Below are 21,247 nucleotides of genomic sequence, written 5' to 3'. Positions count from 1 at the left end.
ATCTATATATTTTCATGTATTCACTCAATTTATTTCCTTTTCATGTTTCCTCCTGCGACTGTTTCATTAGTCCTCCAGAAGGAAGACATGTGTCAGAGAGTCAAAGAGGGTCTGGTTAGCGGTGGTGTTCACAGACTGAGCTCCACAATTCAGCTTGTCAAGGCTTGGCTGCAAACCAAGCCCTTTCAACTTTCCCTGATGGTTTGAGTTTCAATTAACTTAGGCCTCCAAGGATCATCATTCTGTTCCCCTTTCTGTGCTGCCTCCCATCAAGCACCCATGCTCGCCTTTCTTTCTGCTTTCCTTTTGCCTCGAGGAGATGCCAGTTGGCACAACCTCCCTTCTATCTTTGGAGTCCCCCAGCCAGAACAACTGACCCCACCACTAATTCCAAAAAACTTCTGGGAGGAGGGGTAGCAGCTTCAAGTTTCACTTAGAGCATTGTACAGAACTTTAGCTCTCCACTATCGCCACTCATGAACATTCACTCATTTATACCTGGCATCTCCATAGCTCCAACAGGGGAGCTGTATTGTGACATCTTGGTCTTTAGCAAACTATGCTTGAGCACCCTACCAAGCTGTGGTGGCATCATTAATTATATTTGCAACCTTAGATGTGTGTGCAACATTGCCAGGATGTTTGTGCCTATAACAGTTAAATCAAGGTATCAATAATACCTGGAACAATTTTTAATACCATTGAGAACGCAAAAACATTTTAACCAGAAACCATTTCAATGTGTGTATGCATCTGCATGTAATTTAATATTTATAAAATGTTTTTATTTCAAGTTTGTTTATAGATTAACAATAGGTTATTTTATGGACAAAATAAGCACTGATAGCGACTCCATAGTTCAGGTTGAGGCAGGAGATGTGTGTATGTGTATGCATACAGATACAATATTGATTTGATATTTAGTTATGTTCCAGACATAGATATACATTTAGATATGGGAGTATATATCTCTGATGTATACTTTCCTCTAATAAAAGAAATACATTTGGGGACCTACACCAGGTTGATAGTGTCCCTTCAATTATGAATCAGTGTAGTTTAACATTCTTTCATTTTACCAAGAAAGAAACCACAAACAAACAAGCAAACATTACACTGTTTAACTGGGAGAAGCAAATAGGAATAAACATGACAAAACTTGGAAACAATGGCATGATCCTGTATAGTCTAGGTAGCTTCGTTGCTTAGTTTGGATATGGCATACTTCAACATGGTGAAACAATGTTTTATAATATTCCTTAAACTCTGAACATGGTAAAGGACCAATTGATTATAGATATCATTTTAACTCTAGGAGATTCTTATTGTAATGTGCAGATGCAGCTAATACATAGGTGCTTTTTGCAGACAAAGAGCTACTTCCCCTTCTTCGCCCGCTGCTTTCGGTATTAACTTGTCCTGTGTAATTGTGACCTTTCCAGTGAAATAATGTCAGTGCTGACATTTGTAATTAAAACGCTCCATTTAAAAAAATCTTCATGTTGGAGAACCTATCAGAAAATATATTAAAAATCTGCACTGAATACAAAAAATAGCACATTTTGGAAGACAGTGTTTACCTATACCTCTGACACCCTGTCCAAATTAATAAATGATAGTTTTTTATTCTTACAGGGAAAGGTATTGCATTGTGCTCTAAGAAAGGTGCATACAAGTACTTCAGACACAAAAGGAGTAAATAGTTTGGTGCAGTCATTGGCCATATTTCTTTTTTTATCATTCAGTAGTTATAAATTTAACAATTAATAGTATATCAGTGCTAACTCATAATTTTTAATTCTTCCTTTGGTGATGAAAGAATTACTTTATCTTAGGAGATAGCTACACGAGAGGATACTCGAACATGCTTATGTTACATAATGATGTGACTGAAATATATATTTGTTGGTTAAAAGGTATTGGAATTAAGAGACTTTCGGGTGTACGATCCTCTTTATGTCCTCATTACAGGATATGTCAAATACATGTTTTGAGGTGAATTTAGCACTTGTGAAAAACGTGAGACTTTCAGCTCTGGACATGGAAGTACTCTTTTAATATACAATGCAGACACACTGTAGGCAGTTACAGAGCATGCTGCTTCACAATATACCTCGGAAATCATCTCTGGTGTGAGGAGGTTGTTCAGTCTCTATGGCTATTTGGTCCTTGGCTAATCTGAAAACCCAGGGTACTTAAGAGAACAGCTTTGAACCTAATCCGAGATAGCTCTTGTTGTAGCCTATGAAGTGCTATTTCCTTGTTTGCAGAGACAGTAGTATAATTACAGTATTCTGGAATAGTTCACATTTACACACTAGTGATTTGGGAAGATTGTAATGGAGAGAATTGGAGTAGTCAAGACAGAAAGGGTAAAATCGTGGATAAGGATTACATCAGAAACAAGGTCTTAGTTTTCCACCCTCCTTTCTCTTTCCTAAAAGCCTGCCCATCATTCTTACTAAGTTCTGGTTAAGATATGACTCCAATATTTCTGACTTTGGAGTCGCGTAAATTTAATTTAAAGTAATTGTTAGCAGAGGAAGAGATATGAGGGCCTGAACATCAATATAAAACTACCCTAAAAAGCTGTGAATCTTCTAAACTCCAGATTAAGCCAAGGGTGCTGGAACCATTTTTATAGTGGGGGTGTGAGAGCCATTGAACCAAACTGTATATAATGGAAACCACTTTAAGCCGGGGGTGCGGCAGCACCCCCAGCACCCTAGTTCCTGCACCTGTGGATTAGACAACTAAATTACTCCTCAGTCTGTCATAAAAGTTATTTGCTAAATAAAAAGAATCAGGCATGAAAAGATCACTAATCATGGGCCATATTGTATCCTCTGTGGAAAGAGGGGAGACAGGGTCCTGGATATTCCACAACATTCACCTTCTAATGATATCTTCAGGGGAGGAGAGTCGGGAGTAGGGCAAGGGACATGGGTCTCCACATTTGTTGAACCCAGGCTGCTGTGTGGAACTCTGCTTCCATCTCTACTGGTCCCAGAGCTTTCATGTGTGTGGCGGGCTCTTCCATGATGTTTTGTGGACAGACTCTGGCCCTCCCGTTGGATGCCTTCCCTCACAGTAGAACTGTAGAGGATGTGCTGTGGCAGTCAGTGCAGCTTTAACTTCAAAGTACCATTCACTCCCATTTGGATAGCCCAGAGAGTGAAGAAGATTTTTGGCTTTGCCACTTTTGCCCCAAGCTCGCCCTCAAAAAACCTACAGAACCCCAGCTGGCTTGTAGAAGGCGTTACGATGCCACCGCTTTTCCCCTCTTATAGAACTGCCCAGTCTGGCCGCCATCACTTGTTTTACAGGAGGAAGCAGGCCCTATATTTTCAGTGTGGGAACTCCTGTACTTTCAGCATACACCAATGCATAGAGAAGAGGTTATTTGCTGATGAAAGGGTTACAGAGCGACAACATTTTCCTTGTCTGGCTACAAATTTGCTTTTTGTATTTGCTGACCATGTTTTCAAACATAGGTTTTACCCATATAGTGTGAGAAATGCTGGTCCATTCTGAGGAGTTATTTGTTTTCTCTCTGTCTTTCTAGATACATATGTGCCTCATCACTGTAGTACTTGAACACCTCCCCATCAATAATGTATTTTATCCTCACAACACCCCTGTGAGATAGGGAAGTTGTATCCCCAGATGGGAAACTGAGGCACGGGGTAGATGAATTGACTTGTTCATGGTTACACAGGAAGTCTGTGACTGAACCAGGAATTGAACCAAGTCTTGAAGTGTCAGTTCAGTGTCTTATCAACCAAATCATTCTGTAATATACCTAATTTATAAGATTATTAGCTGTCCCAATTTTTCACTCTTGCTATCTGGTCACCCTATATATATATATGTTTTGAAACTTAAAAGCCGTGTGGAGTTTCAATATAATTGAAAAAGGAAAGGATCCAAAGGGCTACAATGAAGACTTGAGCTTTCTGGTGATATTATAAACCAGGGCTCTCAAACTCAAATCACCACAGGGGCAACATGAGGACTAGTACATTGGCCCAAGGGCTGCATCACTGACACGTTTTCATATAAAGATACAAAAGAACCCCCCCGCCCCCACTCCACGCCTTCCATGAGGCCTTGCCTCTTTCCACCCCTTCCCCGCCCCCATTCCAACCCCTTCCTCAAAGTCCGCACCCTAACTCTACCCCCTTCCTGCCCCTATTCCAACCCCTTCCCCAAATCCCTGCCCCTGCCCCGCCTCTTCTCCGCCTCCTCCCCTGAGCGTGCCGCTCCCCGCTCCTCCCCCCTCCCTCCTGGAAAGTGCTAAGTGCTGCCAAACAGCTGTTTGGCAGCGGGAAGTGCCTGGAGGTAGGCAGAGGAGAGGGGATGTGGCGCACTGGGGGAAAGAGGGGAGGTGGTAGGGGAAGGGAGCTTGGTGGCCGCAGGAAATAACTCCGGGGCGGCAGGCTGCAGCAAATAACTTTGCGGCCTGCGGGACGCATGTTTGAGACCCCTGTTATAAACCATCCACCCTCACCTTTCAGTAGAATTATTCCCTCAGTGATCCCTGTAACCATCTATTATTTAAATATAATGTACCTGAACTGGCAAATATACACATACAAGTGAAACCATTAGCAAATGAAGTGAAGGAAAATTTTGCATGCAATTGCATTGCAAATGGCCAGTAACTAAGTATTTGGACTGAGCAGCCTAAATGAGTCCTGAGTGATTAATCATGTCTAGTATTTTGCATTTTGGTCCTTTAAACAAGCACATTAGCCCTTATGTTCTCATATTTGTGCTTTAAAATGACTGACTAGATTATGATACACATTGAAAAGTCAGAATAGCAACTGCCTTCTTGAAACTGAGTTTCAAGCTGTAGGTCCCTGCCATCTGTTATTTCATAGCCTGTGTGCTGAGGAATATGGGTAGCTTTGTCAAAAGAAAAAAAAATATTTCCATGGAGTTAATGTTGCCTATTGTCTTTAGTTGCTTTCAAAGGCTATTTGTTGCCTTGCTAGTAGATTGACTACAAATTATTATTTCATATGGTATCAAATGTTTGGATTATTAAAATTCAGCACAGTATTGCTGTGCTGAAACTCAGACTTTGTATTTGTGGATGACCGCATCACTCACAAGTGGTAATGAGAGTAACTCACTTCAGGTGAAAATTTTTCCATGTAACTTTCTGGGTCTGATTTTGCTGAGTCCTCCGCCTTGTGCAACGTAAATGTAAAATGCTACTAGACTAGAGTGGTAGTATATAAGTAAAAAAAAAAACAAGACCCAGAGCAATGATTAATTGGGCCCCCTATAGTCATTAATTGGGCCCCCTGTACTCCTGTAATGCGATGCACAATATAGATTTGTGAAAACTAGTAAAGTAGTTTTGCTTGACTGGCATAAATTACAGTAAACTATACCACGGCAAGCCCTGTTTTACCTCAGTGCAGCACAACTGCACTAGGGATTTGCTTGGTCCAGTACAAATATTCATAGTATGGATATGCTTTAAATTTCAAACTACCCCTTCAGTTTTAACTTCACTTGTTATTGTAACTGCTGATGCCATGAATCTCTTTTAATGCTGTACTCTGCCAAATGAATCATATAGAGAAGTATTCAACCTTCAACATCTGGAGAGTCACTTCATCACTGACCAGAGCCATCCTGGCATGGCCTCTGGTACCAGCGGTTGTGTAGGGATCCAGCGTCATCACATTAACACAATATTGTAACAGGATGGCATCACATAATGTCATCAAAGTGGCACTTACACCTCAGCATTCCTCTCTATTCCATCCTATGTGGTGTATTGGGGCCACAAAACAATGTTCAGTTGGGCTCGTAAGAACTCGTAGCCAAAGCCACCTTTGCTTAGTGGCTAACAGATTCTGTTCATTACTTTTCTCAAGTAACGTATAGTGCACATAGTTTGGACAGGAGTGTAATGAACCCCACAGGGAGTGCTACCCAATGTAGCTTCTTTAGCTCCAGCTATCTTTTAATAGTGCATATAGTACAAAAGGAAAAGCAGGACTCAATCTCATCTCTCCTATTATTCAACTGTTTCAGTGCTGTAGCCACAGCTGACATAATAATGTACCCTCAGTAGCATTTCATTTGAAAACATTGGCCTGACTTGAGGAACAGCTGCAACTCCCCTAATATAGATTTTCTTGATTAGTCTAAAGAGAGTGTTAGGAGGAGGAAACTCACAGCACTGGATTAGTTTTTAACTTGTCTTGATTTTAAGCCTTTTCTCATATTTTGAAGGCCAAGTCTCAACTTTGTTATCGATAAGCAGACAATGGTAGTAGGGTGTGAGGTGGGACTGCATCATGAGATACATGGGCTGGAGTACCATAGTCAGTGCCCAGTGCTACATCTCCTAAATGTCAAGTCTCCTAGCTTTCTGAAGACCTAGGCAGCATCTAGATGCAGAGCAGCTGGCTAAGGCTGAACCCAGGCAAGATGTTAGAGATATTAGCAGAAAAGGTTATTTCCTTTATAATAAGCCCCTTTTCTTTATAATATGCCCCACTATTGAAGACCTCTGCCTGTAGATTGTTAAATAAGCCCTTTTGGACTCCTCAGTGCCCAAATAGTCATGATAGCAAAAAGTGCCAACTTCATCTATGTCTGGCCAGAAGATTGTCTCTCCGCATATTGGACACACACCTAGCTAAGATGATTCAGACGTTCTTGATCTCTAGACTAGATCATTGCAATTAATTGTATCTGGAGAGGAAACCAGGTGCCCTGAAAATTCTCCCAATGAAAATTTGCCCATCTTTCAAAAAGGGAAGAAGGAGGATCTGGGGAACTACGGGTCAGTCAGCCTCACCTCAGTCCCTGGAAAAATCATGGAGCAGGTCCTCAAGGAATCAATTCTGAAGCACTTAGAGGAGAGGAAAGTGATCAGGAACAGTCAGCATGGATTCACCAAGGGCAAGTCATGCCTGACTAATCAAATTGCCTTCTATGACGAGATAACTGGCTCTGTGGATGAGGGGAAAGCAGTGGACATGTTATTCCTTGACTTTAGCAAAGTTTTTGATACAGTCTCCCACAGTATTCTTGCCAGCAAGTTGAAGTATGGATTGGATGAATGGACTATAAGGTGGATAGAAAGCTGGCTAGGTCATCGGGCTCAACAGGTAGTGATCAATGGCTCCATGTCTAGTTGGCAGCCGGTATAAAGTGGAGTGCCACAGGGGTCGGTCCTGAGGCCGGTTTGGTTCAATATCTTCATTAATGATCTGGAGGATGGCGTGGACTGCACCCTCAGCAAGTTTGCAAATTACACTAAACTGGGAAGAGTGGTAGATACGCTGGAGGGTAGGGATAGGATACAGAGGGACCTAGACAAATTAGAGGTTTGCGCTAAAAGAAATCTGATGAGGTTCAACACAGACAAGTGCAGAGTCCTGCACTTCGGATGGAAGAATCCCATGCACTGCTACTGGGACCAAATGGCTAGGGAGCAGTTCTGCAGAAAAGGACCTAGGGGTTACAGTGGACAAGAAGGTGGATATGAGTCAACAGTGTGCCCTTGTTGCCAAGAAGGCCAATGGCATTTTGGGATGTATAAGTAGGGGCATTGCCAGCAGATCGAGGGACATGATCATTCTCCTCTGGGTCCAGTTTTGGGCCCCACACTACAAGAAGGATGTGGAAAAATTGGAAAGCGTCCAGTGGAGGGCAACAAAAATTATTAGGGGACTGGAACACATGACTTGTGAGGAGAGGCTGAGGGAACGGGGATTGTTTAGTCTGCAGAAGAGAAGAATGAGGGGGGATTTGATAGTTGCTGTCAACTACCTGAAAGGGCATTCCAAAGAGGATGGATCTAGACTGTTCTCAGTGGTAGCAGATGAGAGAACAAGGAGTAATGGTCTCAAGTTGCAGTGGGGGAGGTTTAGATTGGATATTAGGAAAAACTTTTTCAATAGGAGGGTGGTGAAGCACTGGAATGCGTTACCTAGGGAGGTGGTGGAATCTCCTTTCTTTGAGGTTTTTAAGGTCAGGCTTGACAAAGCCCTGGCTGGGATGATTTAGTTGGGGATTGGTCCTGCTTTGAGCAGGGGGTTGGACTAGATGACCCCCTAAGGTCCCTTCCAACCCTGATATTCTATGATTTAAAAGTAGGGCAGCCTGTCTGCTTAGCAACGCAGGTCACTGTGAACACATCACCCCAGAGCTCTATACTGGAAAGACTACTTCAAGGTTTCTGCCCTGACATTCAAAGCCCTCCATGGGACAGGCCATGGCTGCTTAAGAGATTGCTTCTCTCTCCATGACTATGGAACAATGAAACTGCCAACTATTAGCGGGAGTGTGGAAGACAGAGCTTTCATGGGAACTATGGAACTCACTCTCACAAAATAAAAGGATGACCATGGACCTTGCCCCTTTCAGAGCTGAGGTCCCAATCCAGCAAAAGAGTAGCCATTGAATTCAGCAGGATAACTCACATGCTTAACTTTAAGCATGTGCTTAAGTGCTTTCCTGAATTAGAGCCTAAGTACAAGAAAGATATTTCTTCAACTTATCTGATATCCAAATTGTAAAGCATCAGAAAATGATCATAAAAATATATTTGGCATTCATACCTAGTACCTAGAAAAACAACATTTGTTTAAAAGTCATTTTGATTCTTGTAAACCATTTTAATGTAAGCGTAATCAACATATAAGAGCAATTCATAATATACCATAATATTGTTCCTCTTTGATAACATTTTACAAACACCCAAGTTCCATAATAAACCTTTGTAGACAAGTGTTAAATATACAGCCTATAACCTTGCTTAAATCAAAGATGAATTTATACTGAACATATCCTAATGCCCAGTATAAATTACTTACCACATGAGAGAGAATTTGAAACTGTAATGAGATAATTATGACATAGCTCATCTGTAAAACATTTCATGTGCACATTTTAATGAACTTCACAAAGTAATGTTGGAATATAAAGACAATTGAAATCCTGGGACTAATTTCTGCGAAACATGCTCTCTTTATGAAGATGAGAGAAGGCAGGCAGCTGCAGTTTTGTTTTTATTGGTGTCAGCTCTGTGAATTTCAGTGTATACTTGGACAGACCAGGAGGGGGAAAAAGCAGACAGAAATGCTGGGCCTGCTCTCACTCATGTAAAACTCCCACGATTTTCAGTGGGAGTTTCACTTGTGTGAAGTCTTCAGGGTTGGGCTTTACCAACTCTGCCAGTGTTCTTCTATCCTTTTTTAAACACTGTTCAGATCATTTAGCTATTTGGCTATTAGTAGGGCTGCAACATTAATCTCTAAGGTACAATATTATTTAAGAAAGTAAAACAGAAATGTAACATACTTCAGTCTGCGCTGTTCGAGGTTATAGGATGTCAAAAGTGGCAAAGTTTTAAATATCACGCCTAACAGATTACATACTTCCCTTGTGAAGTATTCCCCCAAGGAAAGCTTTGTAATCCTTCTTATACTTGTTTTTAAATAACAAAGTGCTACATGATATATTTCTATGGTGAAAGACAAGAAGAGAAAACACAGCTCCCATTAACACTTTATGGTGAAAGCAGCACCAGGAGTTTTCTTTGAAGAGAGTATATCCTAATATGACATTTTAATCCTATCCTTTTTTATTGTTTATATGCTGGTTTGTGCAATGTCATTAGGAAGTCTACATAGTGTTTTATATGCTTTTTTGAGTGAATAACTCCTTAGAATTCATTTTTCCTGACATGCAGTGCTTTGAACAGTCATCTGTATGTAAAGTATAATAAATGGCAATTACGAATGTTTCCTACATTTCAGATTATAATTATTTGACTGAACTCATGTTCAGAAGAATTAACAATGCTTGTGAATGGAGTAATAATTTTAGTTTCAACCCCTGAGGTAATACTAAAGCATTTTTGCAGGCTTCATGTGAGGAAATATATATTCCCTGTGCTTTTCAAGAGCACTGAGACAAGAACAGGATATTGTTTTGGTCAGATTATTTTATGCCCTAAGACCAATCAAATATACTTGAAAAAGATTTTTGAGACAATACATTTTTTCTGGGTTATCCACAGACCTTTAGCCTTTCAGAACTTCATAATGAAATATTTGAGCCCCAAGCTACTTTATATTTATATCTGCATTCTTTTAGGAAAGGCAGCATTGTCATCTAATGGTTAGAGCAAGCATCTTGGAGTCAGAAGACCTATGTTCTATTCTGAATTCTGCCACTGACTGTGTGAATTCTTTCATTCATCTTACTTGTCTCATTTTTCCCATCAGTAAAATGATGATATTCTTAACTACTTTTGTGAAGTGCTTTGAGATCCTTTGATGAAAGGTGCTCTTTAATAACTGTTAAATAGGCTATTAAATTTATTACTAAATATAAAGGACTCAGGGCCAGATTTTCAGAGGTATTTAGGCACCTAAAGATGTATTTTTATGCCTAATGGAACATTGTAGGGGTGCTGATCTCCCTGAGAGCACCATGGAGTATTGCATGTGATGCACAGCAGGGACAAAACTTTTTCTACACCAATACAATATGAAAATGTTCCTCTGTTATTAATTTTACATCCCATTGTAGCAGTATATTTTGAGTTCCATATCACATACATTTTTATATTTGGTAATATAGTATGAAATGTGCTCATGATTTCATCTTCAGCGTATTTGTGAAAACAAATACCAACTGCCAGTCTGAATAAGATATTATGGAAGAATGGAAATATGATTAAAAGCAGTCCATAACATAGGTCTTAGAGAAAGATTGAATGAATGAAGTCTCCTTAGAGTTTCCAAAACAATTTGGATTTTGGTGGGAGTTTTTTCGATAATGAATGACAATGAAGTTGCTGGAATCCTTGTCTGGTCACCAAAGCTCCAAGAACTGCAGCTCCTATGGAGGACCTGCAGGAAGATCTGTACAGGGAAATTTTATATTGGATTTGAGGATAGACCATGCCCAGTGAGGTGCTGGTTTGTTCTTGTGTTGGTCCTTGTGCTTCGGCCAGATTAGCATAAAGGAGCCATAGGGAAGACCCCACTAGTAGAAAGGAGTGCTCTAGGATGGAGCAGAAGGGGCCAGATATCAGGGCAGATCTGCCTCCCTGCAATGGCCAACAGGAGCAATTGAAGTAGCCATGCAACATAAGGCATCCCTAAATCTTTGTCTTGTAATTCCTGCCATTTTCTTCAAAATCGTAACTTTTAAAAAATGAAGATATTAATAATATGTTTCCAAAAGCATATAAGCTTTTAATTATAATGTTTTAGTAAACCATTTTTAAAATTGTTCATAATGTGTTACCATTGGTAACCTCATCAGGAGTCTTAAAACTCTTTAACCAACAATATTTTAAATTAGACACACTCATTCATTTTACCTCATTCCTTTTACTTCACCTTGGGCTTACTTTCACAAAATTGACACAAATATCTGAAGGTCAAATATCTATAGATGGCCTTTCTGCCATCTTTCACTCATTTTGGACAACTTAAGACTTCAGCCCACAGTGGGGTTCCGCTGTAGTGCAGAATTCCACAGCAGCTAAATTTTACTTATTGTCCTGGCCTGTCAGTAGTAATAGTTATGTTTTTTCCAGCATGCATCAGAGTTGGATTATTGAGATATTGGACCAGTCTAGAAAAAAAGAATTGCCATAGCTTTGGTGCTCACTTTGCAGTTCCTTTATTTTAACTGTAAAGGACATACAATTTTAATAACTCCTGATTTATGAGTTCCTACTATATTGTGTCCTCAGTATCTTGATTTCTTAAGCAAAAGATAAATCTGGTTTAATGTGTGACCATGACGATCTCTTAAATTTAACCACTGGGATATTTTTTTTCCAAGTAGGTTTCACCAGTATATCCCCCCATGAATCTTTTGAAATAACCATGTAAAATATTTTAATACCTTGGTTTTATTTATAATTTCTACCAGCTGTAGGTATCCAGATGAAACTTGAATTTTTCCAGCGGAAGTTTTGGACTGCCAGTAGACAGGTATGTTCCAATTAGATGCTACTTATGCAAATGAGACCATAGCAACTCTTTTCCTGTACCGGTGATGATGTTCTATATATGTTTAGCCAAGTCAGTTCTAGATTTCCTATGAATGTTTGTAAGCTATTCTAATTTACTTTTCAATTCATTATAACACAAAAGTGTGATCATGAGGCTAAACACATGGGACTGATCCAACACTCATTGTCATGAATGGAGAGGCTCCCCAAATCCAGTCTCCCAAGTATAACCTACAGATCCATGAACAGTTATCCTAAGGGTACATTGCATTAAAAAATGCAACAATGACATGAAAAATATGAATGACCTTGTCAATATTCAAGTATCTTTTGGGTTGATCAGTGCATTTTGATAACAGTAAGAATAAATATACTTAATACAAACCTGATTTCACTCAAAATTTTTGTATATGGTTTCAAATGACCTTTTTTTCCCCTCGTTTCTTCCAGTGCATTGCTATTACTAGGGACAAGACTGTGCTGTCCCATCATGCCTATGCAGGGAATTAAGGCAGGGGTAGGGCATGTAACCATGGGTTACAGTTCAACCTGGGGAGCAGCCTCCATGGGGCTGCTACTCCCATTCCACTGCAGGTAGGCAAGAAATGGATGGAGCTTTGAGTCCACTGTCCCTAAAATGGACCAGCTAGCACAGTTGGTGCAGGGGGAGAAGTAAACTGTGTCAGGTAAAGGGCTGGCATAGATAAAGTCCCTCCTGGAGGAAAGGGGAAAACAAGGACCAGATTGTGTGACTGAGTCACAATTTGGCTCCTGGTCTCTCTTGCGTGGCACAGTTATGTTCCTTTTTCAGGGTTTATGGTATATCTGCTATCTAGCTTTAAGCGACCTGACGTAATGATCTAGCGACTAACTGTATTCAGTGAATCATTTTTGGCTAGTTTGTTTTTAATAAATAATAAAATGTGTATTTATTTAACAAAATAATCTCTTCCAGTTTTAAAAGGATCAAGAGTTTACATGGCCGATTTGAGAATACATTGAGATTGTACTATTTCTGAGAATAATCATCTCTAAAGTATTCTGTGAAATATTGGCTCACACAATACCCCTACTGAAGTCCCAGTGGAGCCTTGCCTATCATTTTAAGGCCTTGTAAGGCCCTGTATCATTATAGATAGGCAGCAAAGATTGGAATAAGCAAATGAAATTGGCACAGCATGAATTAACCCCCTTGATGCAGATGCTGTCACAACAGGAATGCGGAATTAATGTAATATAGTCCTACTTTTGTGGTCTTTTCTAGATTAACTACTGTTCTTGATTAAATTTTTACTTATCGTTTTTAAAATATCAGTTCAGACAACCACCAGAATAAATTTTTTTTAAAAAAATTGGTGTAAAATATATATCCTATTGGTGTCCCCTGCAGTGTCCATCTCTTGATGGAAGATGTTCTATAAGCTGTGATGATGAAGTAAGTATTTTATAGACTTTTTCTCATTTTATATCTCCATTTAGTTTTTAGTATGGCAACTTCATCTGAGGTAAGGCAGTGCACTTTCTGAAGTCAGTTTGGAAATGGTAAAAAGCTGTTCAGGGATACTATTATACCCATGTACTGTTCATCTTAAAATACAGACACGTCCCTGATACATACCATAGAATAAGAAGTTAATGTACCTTTCATTAAAGGAACATTTTTACATAATAAATAACTATTCCTTATTATGTGAAGATTACCCACTTGATAATATTTTTACATATTAAAACTGGAAATTATAATTGGAAAGATTCATTAAGCACAAAGCTACATTGGAACTGTTGCCCTGTTAGAACTGTTTGTCTGTTAGACATAAAATTTCTTGGATTATGTTATGTTTTGTATATCACCAATCTCAGTCATTGTGCTTGTCACAGGGTGGCTGGCCCCTTTAGGAGGGAGCAGGGCAAGTGAACCTGTGACGGGTCTGCTGACCCCAATTAGGTTTAAAATAGGATATCTGGGACTAGAGAGAGAAAACCAGGGAGAGGGAGTGCTAAAGTGTGGGAAGAAGCAGCAGGAAGTTCCCTGGGACAGGGAGGTAGTGGAAACCTGCTAGGGAAAGAATGGCCTCCAAAGAGAAGCCCTTGAGTAGTGGTGCTCAGTGAACAGAACATGGAAGATATCTCTCCGTCCTTCCTGCAGGAAATGGGGGGAAAATCCTTGGGAGCTGTAGCCCAGGGTGGGCTGAGTTTTTGTTACCTTTTGCCAAAGTTTGAAAAAAAAAAAAACTTCTGGAAAGAGACTCTGCATGTGGCAGTGGGTCATCTGTGAGCTGGGGAGGTCGTCAGTTCATTACAGCACTGTATAAATAATTAACAATAATAGTTAAAGTAAGTATTCCGCAGTATTTCCTGTGGTATAAAATTAAGTTGGGGCTTCACTGGGAACAGTCAATTCAAACCTCATTCCCCTCCCAATAAGAGTGTAAGTTATCCAAAAAGGGTCATCAGGTGTGTTTTAACAGTGTTTTGAAACATGTGCAAGTATTAAGATGGACATTCAATTCAGGCTTGTGGAAAAAAAATATTTTCATTTTGTACTAGACTTTTCTTTAAATTAACTTACAAACAGTTTACGATGTCTGACAATAATTCTGGCAAGCCAATTTCTGGGATTCTACCCCGCATTCCCAACATAGTTTGACATTCAGAGCATTTTGAACAGACGTTTTATTGAAAAAACACAGCCGAGACCCAGGTAGAGTGATACCACTTTTTAAATGTGTGACAGTTCCACAGGGGATTGAAAACACACAAAACATTCTGGAAACAGAATTTAAAATTCCAACATTATAAGAATGGAGCATGGCAACTTCTTCAACATATCAAATTAGTAACTCATTACAGCAAACTACAATGCATTTCCAAGAACTAAATAGTAGAGCTGACTGGAAAACGACAATTCAATTTCATGGCAGCTGTCATGGTTTCTGCATTTAGTTTTGTTCTGCATTGGATTGAAACCAAAACCTTTGGAATGTTTTTGCAAAAATGGAATTGTGTTGAAAAATCTATTTTCAGATTAAAACCTGAGCTTTTCAATGCAGGAGGGTGTGTGTCTTGGTGAGTAGGGCACTGACCTGGGATGTGGGAGTCCCAGCATCAAGTGTCTGATTCAGAAAGTTTTTTATCCCACTCTGAAGCAGGCAGAGGAGGGATGAACCTGGGTCTCCAACATTCCAGGGCAGCACTCTAACCACCAGGTTGTAGAGTATAAGGGAGTCTCTCTCCCATCCTCCACCTTTACACTTGACAACTTCGTTGGAGCCACTATGTCTCTGTAAAACCTTTTAACATTGAGTAGACAACATATTTTGATGAAATTTCATTTTGTTGAAAATGTTCCAACTAGCTCCATTAAATAGTGAATTCACTAGATGATAGAGGCTTAAGAGGCAGCACTAAAGAAAAATAAGTATTAGCAGTCAGCCAAATCTCTGAAGTTAATCTGTGTTCCCCATCCATTAAATAGCTGCTAATACAAGCAGTCTCCACTATTACTCTAGCAGTCAACTGTGGAAAGGCCAGTGATTATCCTGTGCCCTGGCAATGTGGATGGTCTCTAATGTGCCTTTTCTGTCTCTCTCTTTAGAGGCCTATGTCTCCTTCCTTTGAAGCTTGCATCCTCTTTTTTTAATTTTTTAACCTTTGAAAAAAGGTTCTTCTTTTCAACTGCCAATTTAAAAATACACCCTCTCCCCAGAATCCTTGATTTCATGCTAAGGCAGCCATTTCCATCCTCTTTTATACCTCCGTTTCCATGCCGTCATTTACATTTCAGTCCATTTTAATTAGGGCTCAGTGAGCTCACAGCCTCTTCCCCTAAAATGTGATCAGGCTCCCAATACAAAACATAAGCTCTGTAGAATTGTTAATTTCACGTTCCCAGTCTTGCTCCACTAAAGTTAGTTTTGTGCCTGCCTGCTGTGGACTTAATGGACAAACTTTACCTTGGATCCCCTCCAACAGCCTTTAAAATACTTGTATCAATGGGTTCCCAGTTATATCCAACCAGGTTGCTGAGCTGAGTATAACCTCAGGCAATCTGGGTAGGGTTAGAGTGCTATATGAAATCTCCTTACCATTTAGCTCAAGCCGTCAGCCAGTGGAATATCCAGATGGGTGGAGGTGATTCCCTGCCTTGTGGCTGTCCTAGTGATTGAATAGTAATGGTACATATTTTCTTATATAAACAGCTGTGATGATATGTGACTTTTTTTGTCAAATCAAGCCTTTTAATAAATCACAAAATATGCCATCAGTTGCTATACTGGAGAAGGGAAGCAGATTTGTAAAAAAACAAACAAACAAACTTTTCCCTTCTTACATCCTATCAAATTTCAAAAGTCACAATCTCTCTCAATGGCCCTTACTGTCCTGCTCTCAACGGCAAGCAGACATCTGGTAAATGGTTTACTTACTGGTGAGCAGCAGCTAAAACCCAACTAATAGGGGAGACCTTGTCTGTCATCCAGTTGCACAGTGGGCATAAGCTGAACAAGTTGGTGAGTTTTGAACCTTGCTTTAATGGCACTGAATAGTGATGACATGCCACTCATGCAGTTAAACAGAAATTTCAGTTTCTTTGAGGGGGGACTATGAATTTGTTAATCGGTTATTTTCACAAGTGTGTTGAGGTGGGATGTGTTTTAATTCATATTACGTTCCATGATTGTTAATATAATTGTACACTGGAGCTATGCAAAATACTCAGACCTTGAACCCACTCCAGAGTAATCTAGTTTTAGGTGCAAGGTCAGTTGCATTCTCAGAACTCAGCCCACATTCTTGCCAAGTTTATTCTGGATGTCATGCCTGCTCCTTTTTACAAGCCCAAGGACTGTCTGCATATGGAATGTTCCCCTTGAAGTCTGCAGTTCATTGAACTTGAGCCTTCAAGCAAACCTGAAGTGTATGGTTCACACTTGGTTATTGTTGTGAATCAAATCCTACAGGGCTCACATGAGCCTACTGTGTCTGAATAATATTATCTCCTGAACTAATCTCATAATTAAGAATTTCATGCTTATGCGCTGGACGAGTAAATCCCTCCAACTGTCCTTTGCGAATGCTTTCTTTTAATTTAAATAATCTTTCCTGGGTTTCTTGCTATATGGAGAAGGCTATTTTTATTTATGGCAAGTGAAAGACGAGTGAATGCACTCCTGCATGTGGTGCATTATCCCCCATGGAATATTTGGATGAGCCCAAGAAATGAACAACATAAACCCTCTCACCACATAGATCCATTTCCCTATCTCCAGTAGTGTTGTTAGCACACAGGAAGAATGGGCTAGTGGTTAGGGCATTAGCCTGTGCCTCAGGAGACCTGGGTCTAATTCCCTGTTCCTCCACAGACTTTCTGTGTGACCTTGCACAAGACAGTTAGGTCCAGACACACAAAGGTGCTTAGGCACATAAATCCCACTTGACACACACATTTGAGGGATTGGTAAATAATGAAGAGGACAGAGTGATACAGACACTGATACAGAGTGATTTGACTCTCTTGATAAACTGGGTGCAAGCAAACAATATGTGTTTTAATATAACTAAATGTAAATACATACATCTAGGAACAAAGAATGTAGGCCATACTTACCAGCTGGGGGACTCTATCCTGGGAACCAAAGACACTGAAAAGATGTGGGGGTCTTGGTGGATAAGTAGCTGAACACCTAATCCTAGGGAGTACTCCACTAATGCAATCCTGGGATGCATACACAGGGAAACCTTGAGTATCGGCAGAGAGGTTATTTTAACTCTCTATTGTGGGCGCTGGTACAACTCGGGCTGGAATCCGGTGCCCAGTCCTGGTACCCGTAATACAAGAAGGATGCTGATAAGTCAGCGAGGGTTCATAGAAGAGCCATGAGAATGATTAGAGGATTAGAGAACATTGCTTACAATGACAGACTAAGAGAGCTCAATTTATTTAACAAAGGGAAGATTAAGGATGACTTTATTAGTGGAACATGAGGAACAAATTACGTGTGGAACAAATATTTAATAATAGGCTCTTCAGTCTAGCAGGGAAAGGTATAACACAATCGACTAGCTGGAAATTTAAGCTAGACAAATTCAGACTAGCAATAAGACGTACATCTTTAATGGGGAGAGTAATTAATCTTTGGAAAAATTTACCAAGGGTTATGGTGGATTCTCCATCATGTGACCATTTTTAAATCCAGATTGGATATTTTTCTAATAGATTTGTTCTAGGAATTATTTTGGGGAAATGCTATGGCCTGTTATACAGGAAGTCAGACTAGATCACAGTGGTCCTTTCTCACCTATGAATCAGGCCACTCATCACCTTCTAAAACCTGAACAATGCTAACAAGTGGCTATGGCTAAGAGAAACAAGATATCGCTTCTCATTCTGGAATCCAGGCATTTTGTTCCCTTCTGCAGGTTGCTTGACTGAGAAAGAATAGCGAATGAAGCCAGACTTTGTCTTGTTCCGTGTGACTGTTTTTATTTATTTCTGAGCTTTGGACAACCACTGTCTGTGCAACTGTTTGTGTGGCTGCTAAAAACTACAGTTGATCCGGCCACCCCATTGAGATGGGTGGGTGGCATTTGATCCGGATATAGCAGCAAAATGAGGACATGTGTGGATGGATTTTAAGTAGAAGGCCACAACTTTTATTAAGTTAAACACAAGGGAGGGGAGCTACCTACCCATCAGCAATACTCCCCTATACCAGGCATTTAAGTGGTTCCAGTGGGGGGGGGGTTACAGGGCTCCTATCATATAACCCATAACTCAGGATAGACGCTCCTCAACCTACCCCAAGAATCAGTTTGCTGTGAGTCTTACCACTCCACCTCCTGTGTGGAGGAAGAGGAGGCAGAAGGGTGGGGACTCAGCCCACAAGGGCACAAGGCCTCACCCTATCCCATGAGCCCAGGGCCCATCAACAAAATCCCAGGTCTTTTACCTCTGAGAACTGTTCATTTTATCCTTTTAACCAGCCACAGAGGCATTAGCGACTAGCTAGGTCACTCCTCCCCGCAGTGACAGTGCCTGGTATCACAGCTCCTGTCCCATCCCATTCCCTCACATTCCATAGCCATATGTAAGTACCTCCATGTGACAAAGGTACATCATCATCCCTGAAAAATTAAGGCCTATTGTAACAGGCGACCTTATGCAGTACCACCAACCCCCTTGTTTCCACAGGTATCCTGGTGACATCCCAATTCACTTTCTACCTAGCCTTGTCCACTTTGGGTGGGTTTGGAGCACCTCACCAACCCGCCTTGCAAGCACTAGTGATCATATTAACCCAACCTCCAGCCATGATTGCCTAATCGAGCCAACAACCCTCTGGATTCTATCCCTGAAATCAACTCCCATGCAGCCCCTGAGATCATTTTCCTTGAGGTGAATAACCAGAACATGAGGCAGGACCACGTTGTTTGTCAATGACCTGATGCCTCTGCAGGCCTCTTTTGCTGAAACACTGGATGCAAATGGTGTCAGCCCTGAAACCCGGCTGGGATCTATCTGCTGTCCTGGCTGCTTTTGTGTGGGTCCAATGCTTTGTAGATTGTCTGCAAGTCCAAATATTGAGTATGATTGGGATACCCACTGTCTTCCTCTGCATTCTGACTGCTTCTACTGCTGCATCAGTGAGTAACACTGCTGCAATGGAGCCACAAGAGGCTCAACATGGCTTGTGTTCCAGGTTAAATCCCTGGAGCTGGGAGATGCAGGCCAATCAGCAACTCTGCACCCTAACTGGCCAATGGGTAGCAAAGATTCCAAGCAGGGGAAGAGCTACCCAATGTCCTTCATCAAGTGTCTCCTTCTCTTGCTGTTGGGGCTGTCCCACTTCACCACCAGCCTAATCAACTTCCCCCACCTGTTGAGGTGCGTGGGTGGCCTGTTGGTTCACCCCTGTATGCATCAGGGCTGAATGTGCATCCTCTGTGCTGCTACCCTCCCTTGATGGTTGCGCCAGCAAAGAGTAGCTTTATGGTGGAATTTTTGAAAGTATTCCATGTTGGCTTAACTTAGCTTCCAGTAAAGTTAATAGGAGTCTCATCCTTTTACTCGCACTTGCAACCATCCACAAGTTGCAGCAACTTAACAACTCCCTACCTGCCAAACGAGCCATCAGCTAGACTTGCAGCGTCTGCCAGGCTGGATTCCCATCCTAATTGTGGGTGAATAGGGTGGGGCTTCTGAAACAGAGCTGCAAGAGGCTCTACATGAGCTCCAGCTCCAGTGTCAAAGGAAACGCCCAGTATCTGTGTTGTGGATGAGCAAAACTGGTTGGAGTGATAAGCTCACCAAACTTTTGCCCATTTGTTAAAAACAAACTGGAAACAGACATTTCTGCAAAGTTGAGTTTTCGGGGTGGGGGTTCACTGCCAGTATTTAACCAGAATCTGAAGTATCAAAATTCAACCTGAAAGACTGCATAACATTGTCACAATATTTCCAGCCTGGACCAGAAGAGTAAATATTAGAAATCTTTTCGTATTTCCAGTCCAATACAGAAGGCTAAAGCGATTTAGATAACCTTTAAACATGTGTCTAAGCATTCGCTTATCTGAACTGAACCTCCAAACATAGTGAGTGAGCATGTATTATTACTCAGTGAACTTTATCTTCCTGGTTGTCAAGGGCAAGGGCTGCTTCTTCTGTAGTAATTTAACAACTCTCAACCAAAAGCCAAGATATGAATCAATGGTCACAGCATACATGTTGTGAAGAAGGCTATGGGCCTGATCATGTAGTTCTTACCCAGGCAAAACTCCCACTGAAGATAGGACTCCAGGATCAGACTCTGTATTAATTTCCAAATTGTAGGAACATTGTCTTGGGTTGCTGTTGTGCAACACAGGGTACCTTTTATTCATGGCTGCATCCGGCCTATTTATGGTAAGAAGAGAAGACTTTGGAATAAGAGCTAATCCATGAAATGTACTGTGTTGGGAGCGATCCTGAACTTTTTAATGTAAATTTCACAATGTGTAAGGAACAATATTTTGCTGAGTTAGGCCTAGAGTAAAGATATGTTACAAATATAATGTTGGGGCAGGTATCTGAAGTAATAATAAAGAGGAACTAAGTTATACCAAGGTTTGAGCTAAACCTTGAATTTAAATTCTGCAGAGCAGTAATTAAAACTTAGCCTGTAGCAAATCATTCACTTGAGGTTAAAATAATGTGGGGGAAGCACTGATTTGAGTTTACCTTGCTTTATGTAATTT

At 40.7% G+C, this 21,247-nt stretch overlaps 1 protein-coding gene across 4 annotated transcripts in view; it reads left to right on the top strand.

Annotated features, from left to right (window-relative positions):
• CACNA2D3 (calcium voltage-gated channel auxiliary subunit alpha2delta 3) overlaps positions 1–21,247 on the top strand; it is a 728,899-nt gene that overhangs the window by 647,585 nt on the left and 60,067 nt on the right. For all 4 annotated transcript variants that reach the window (XR_014712447.1, XM_084634438.1, XM_084634437.1 and 1 more), the window contains exons 28-29: positions 11,935–11,996; positions 13,407–13,451. Coding sequence is in view for 3 of the 4 variants with exons in the window: in XM_084634438.1 (XP_084490564.1) it covers positions 11,935–11,996; positions 13,407–13,451 (107 nt within the window). In the remaining variant the exon portion in view is untranslated. The remainder of the gene's footprint in view (positions 1–11,934; positions 11,997–13,406; positions 13,452–21,247) is intronic.

This window comes from Lepidochelys olivacea (assembly GCF_965140295.1).
Source record: "Lepidochelys olivacea isolate rLepOli2 genome assembly, chromosome: 7".
In the NCBI taxonomy this organism is placed as follows: Eukaryota; Metazoa; Chordata; order Testudines; family Cheloniidae; genus Lepidochelys; species Lepidochelys olivacea.
The sequence above is the reverse complement of the archived record's forward strand: the minus strand, read 5'-3'. Positions and strand labels throughout refer to the sequence as shown.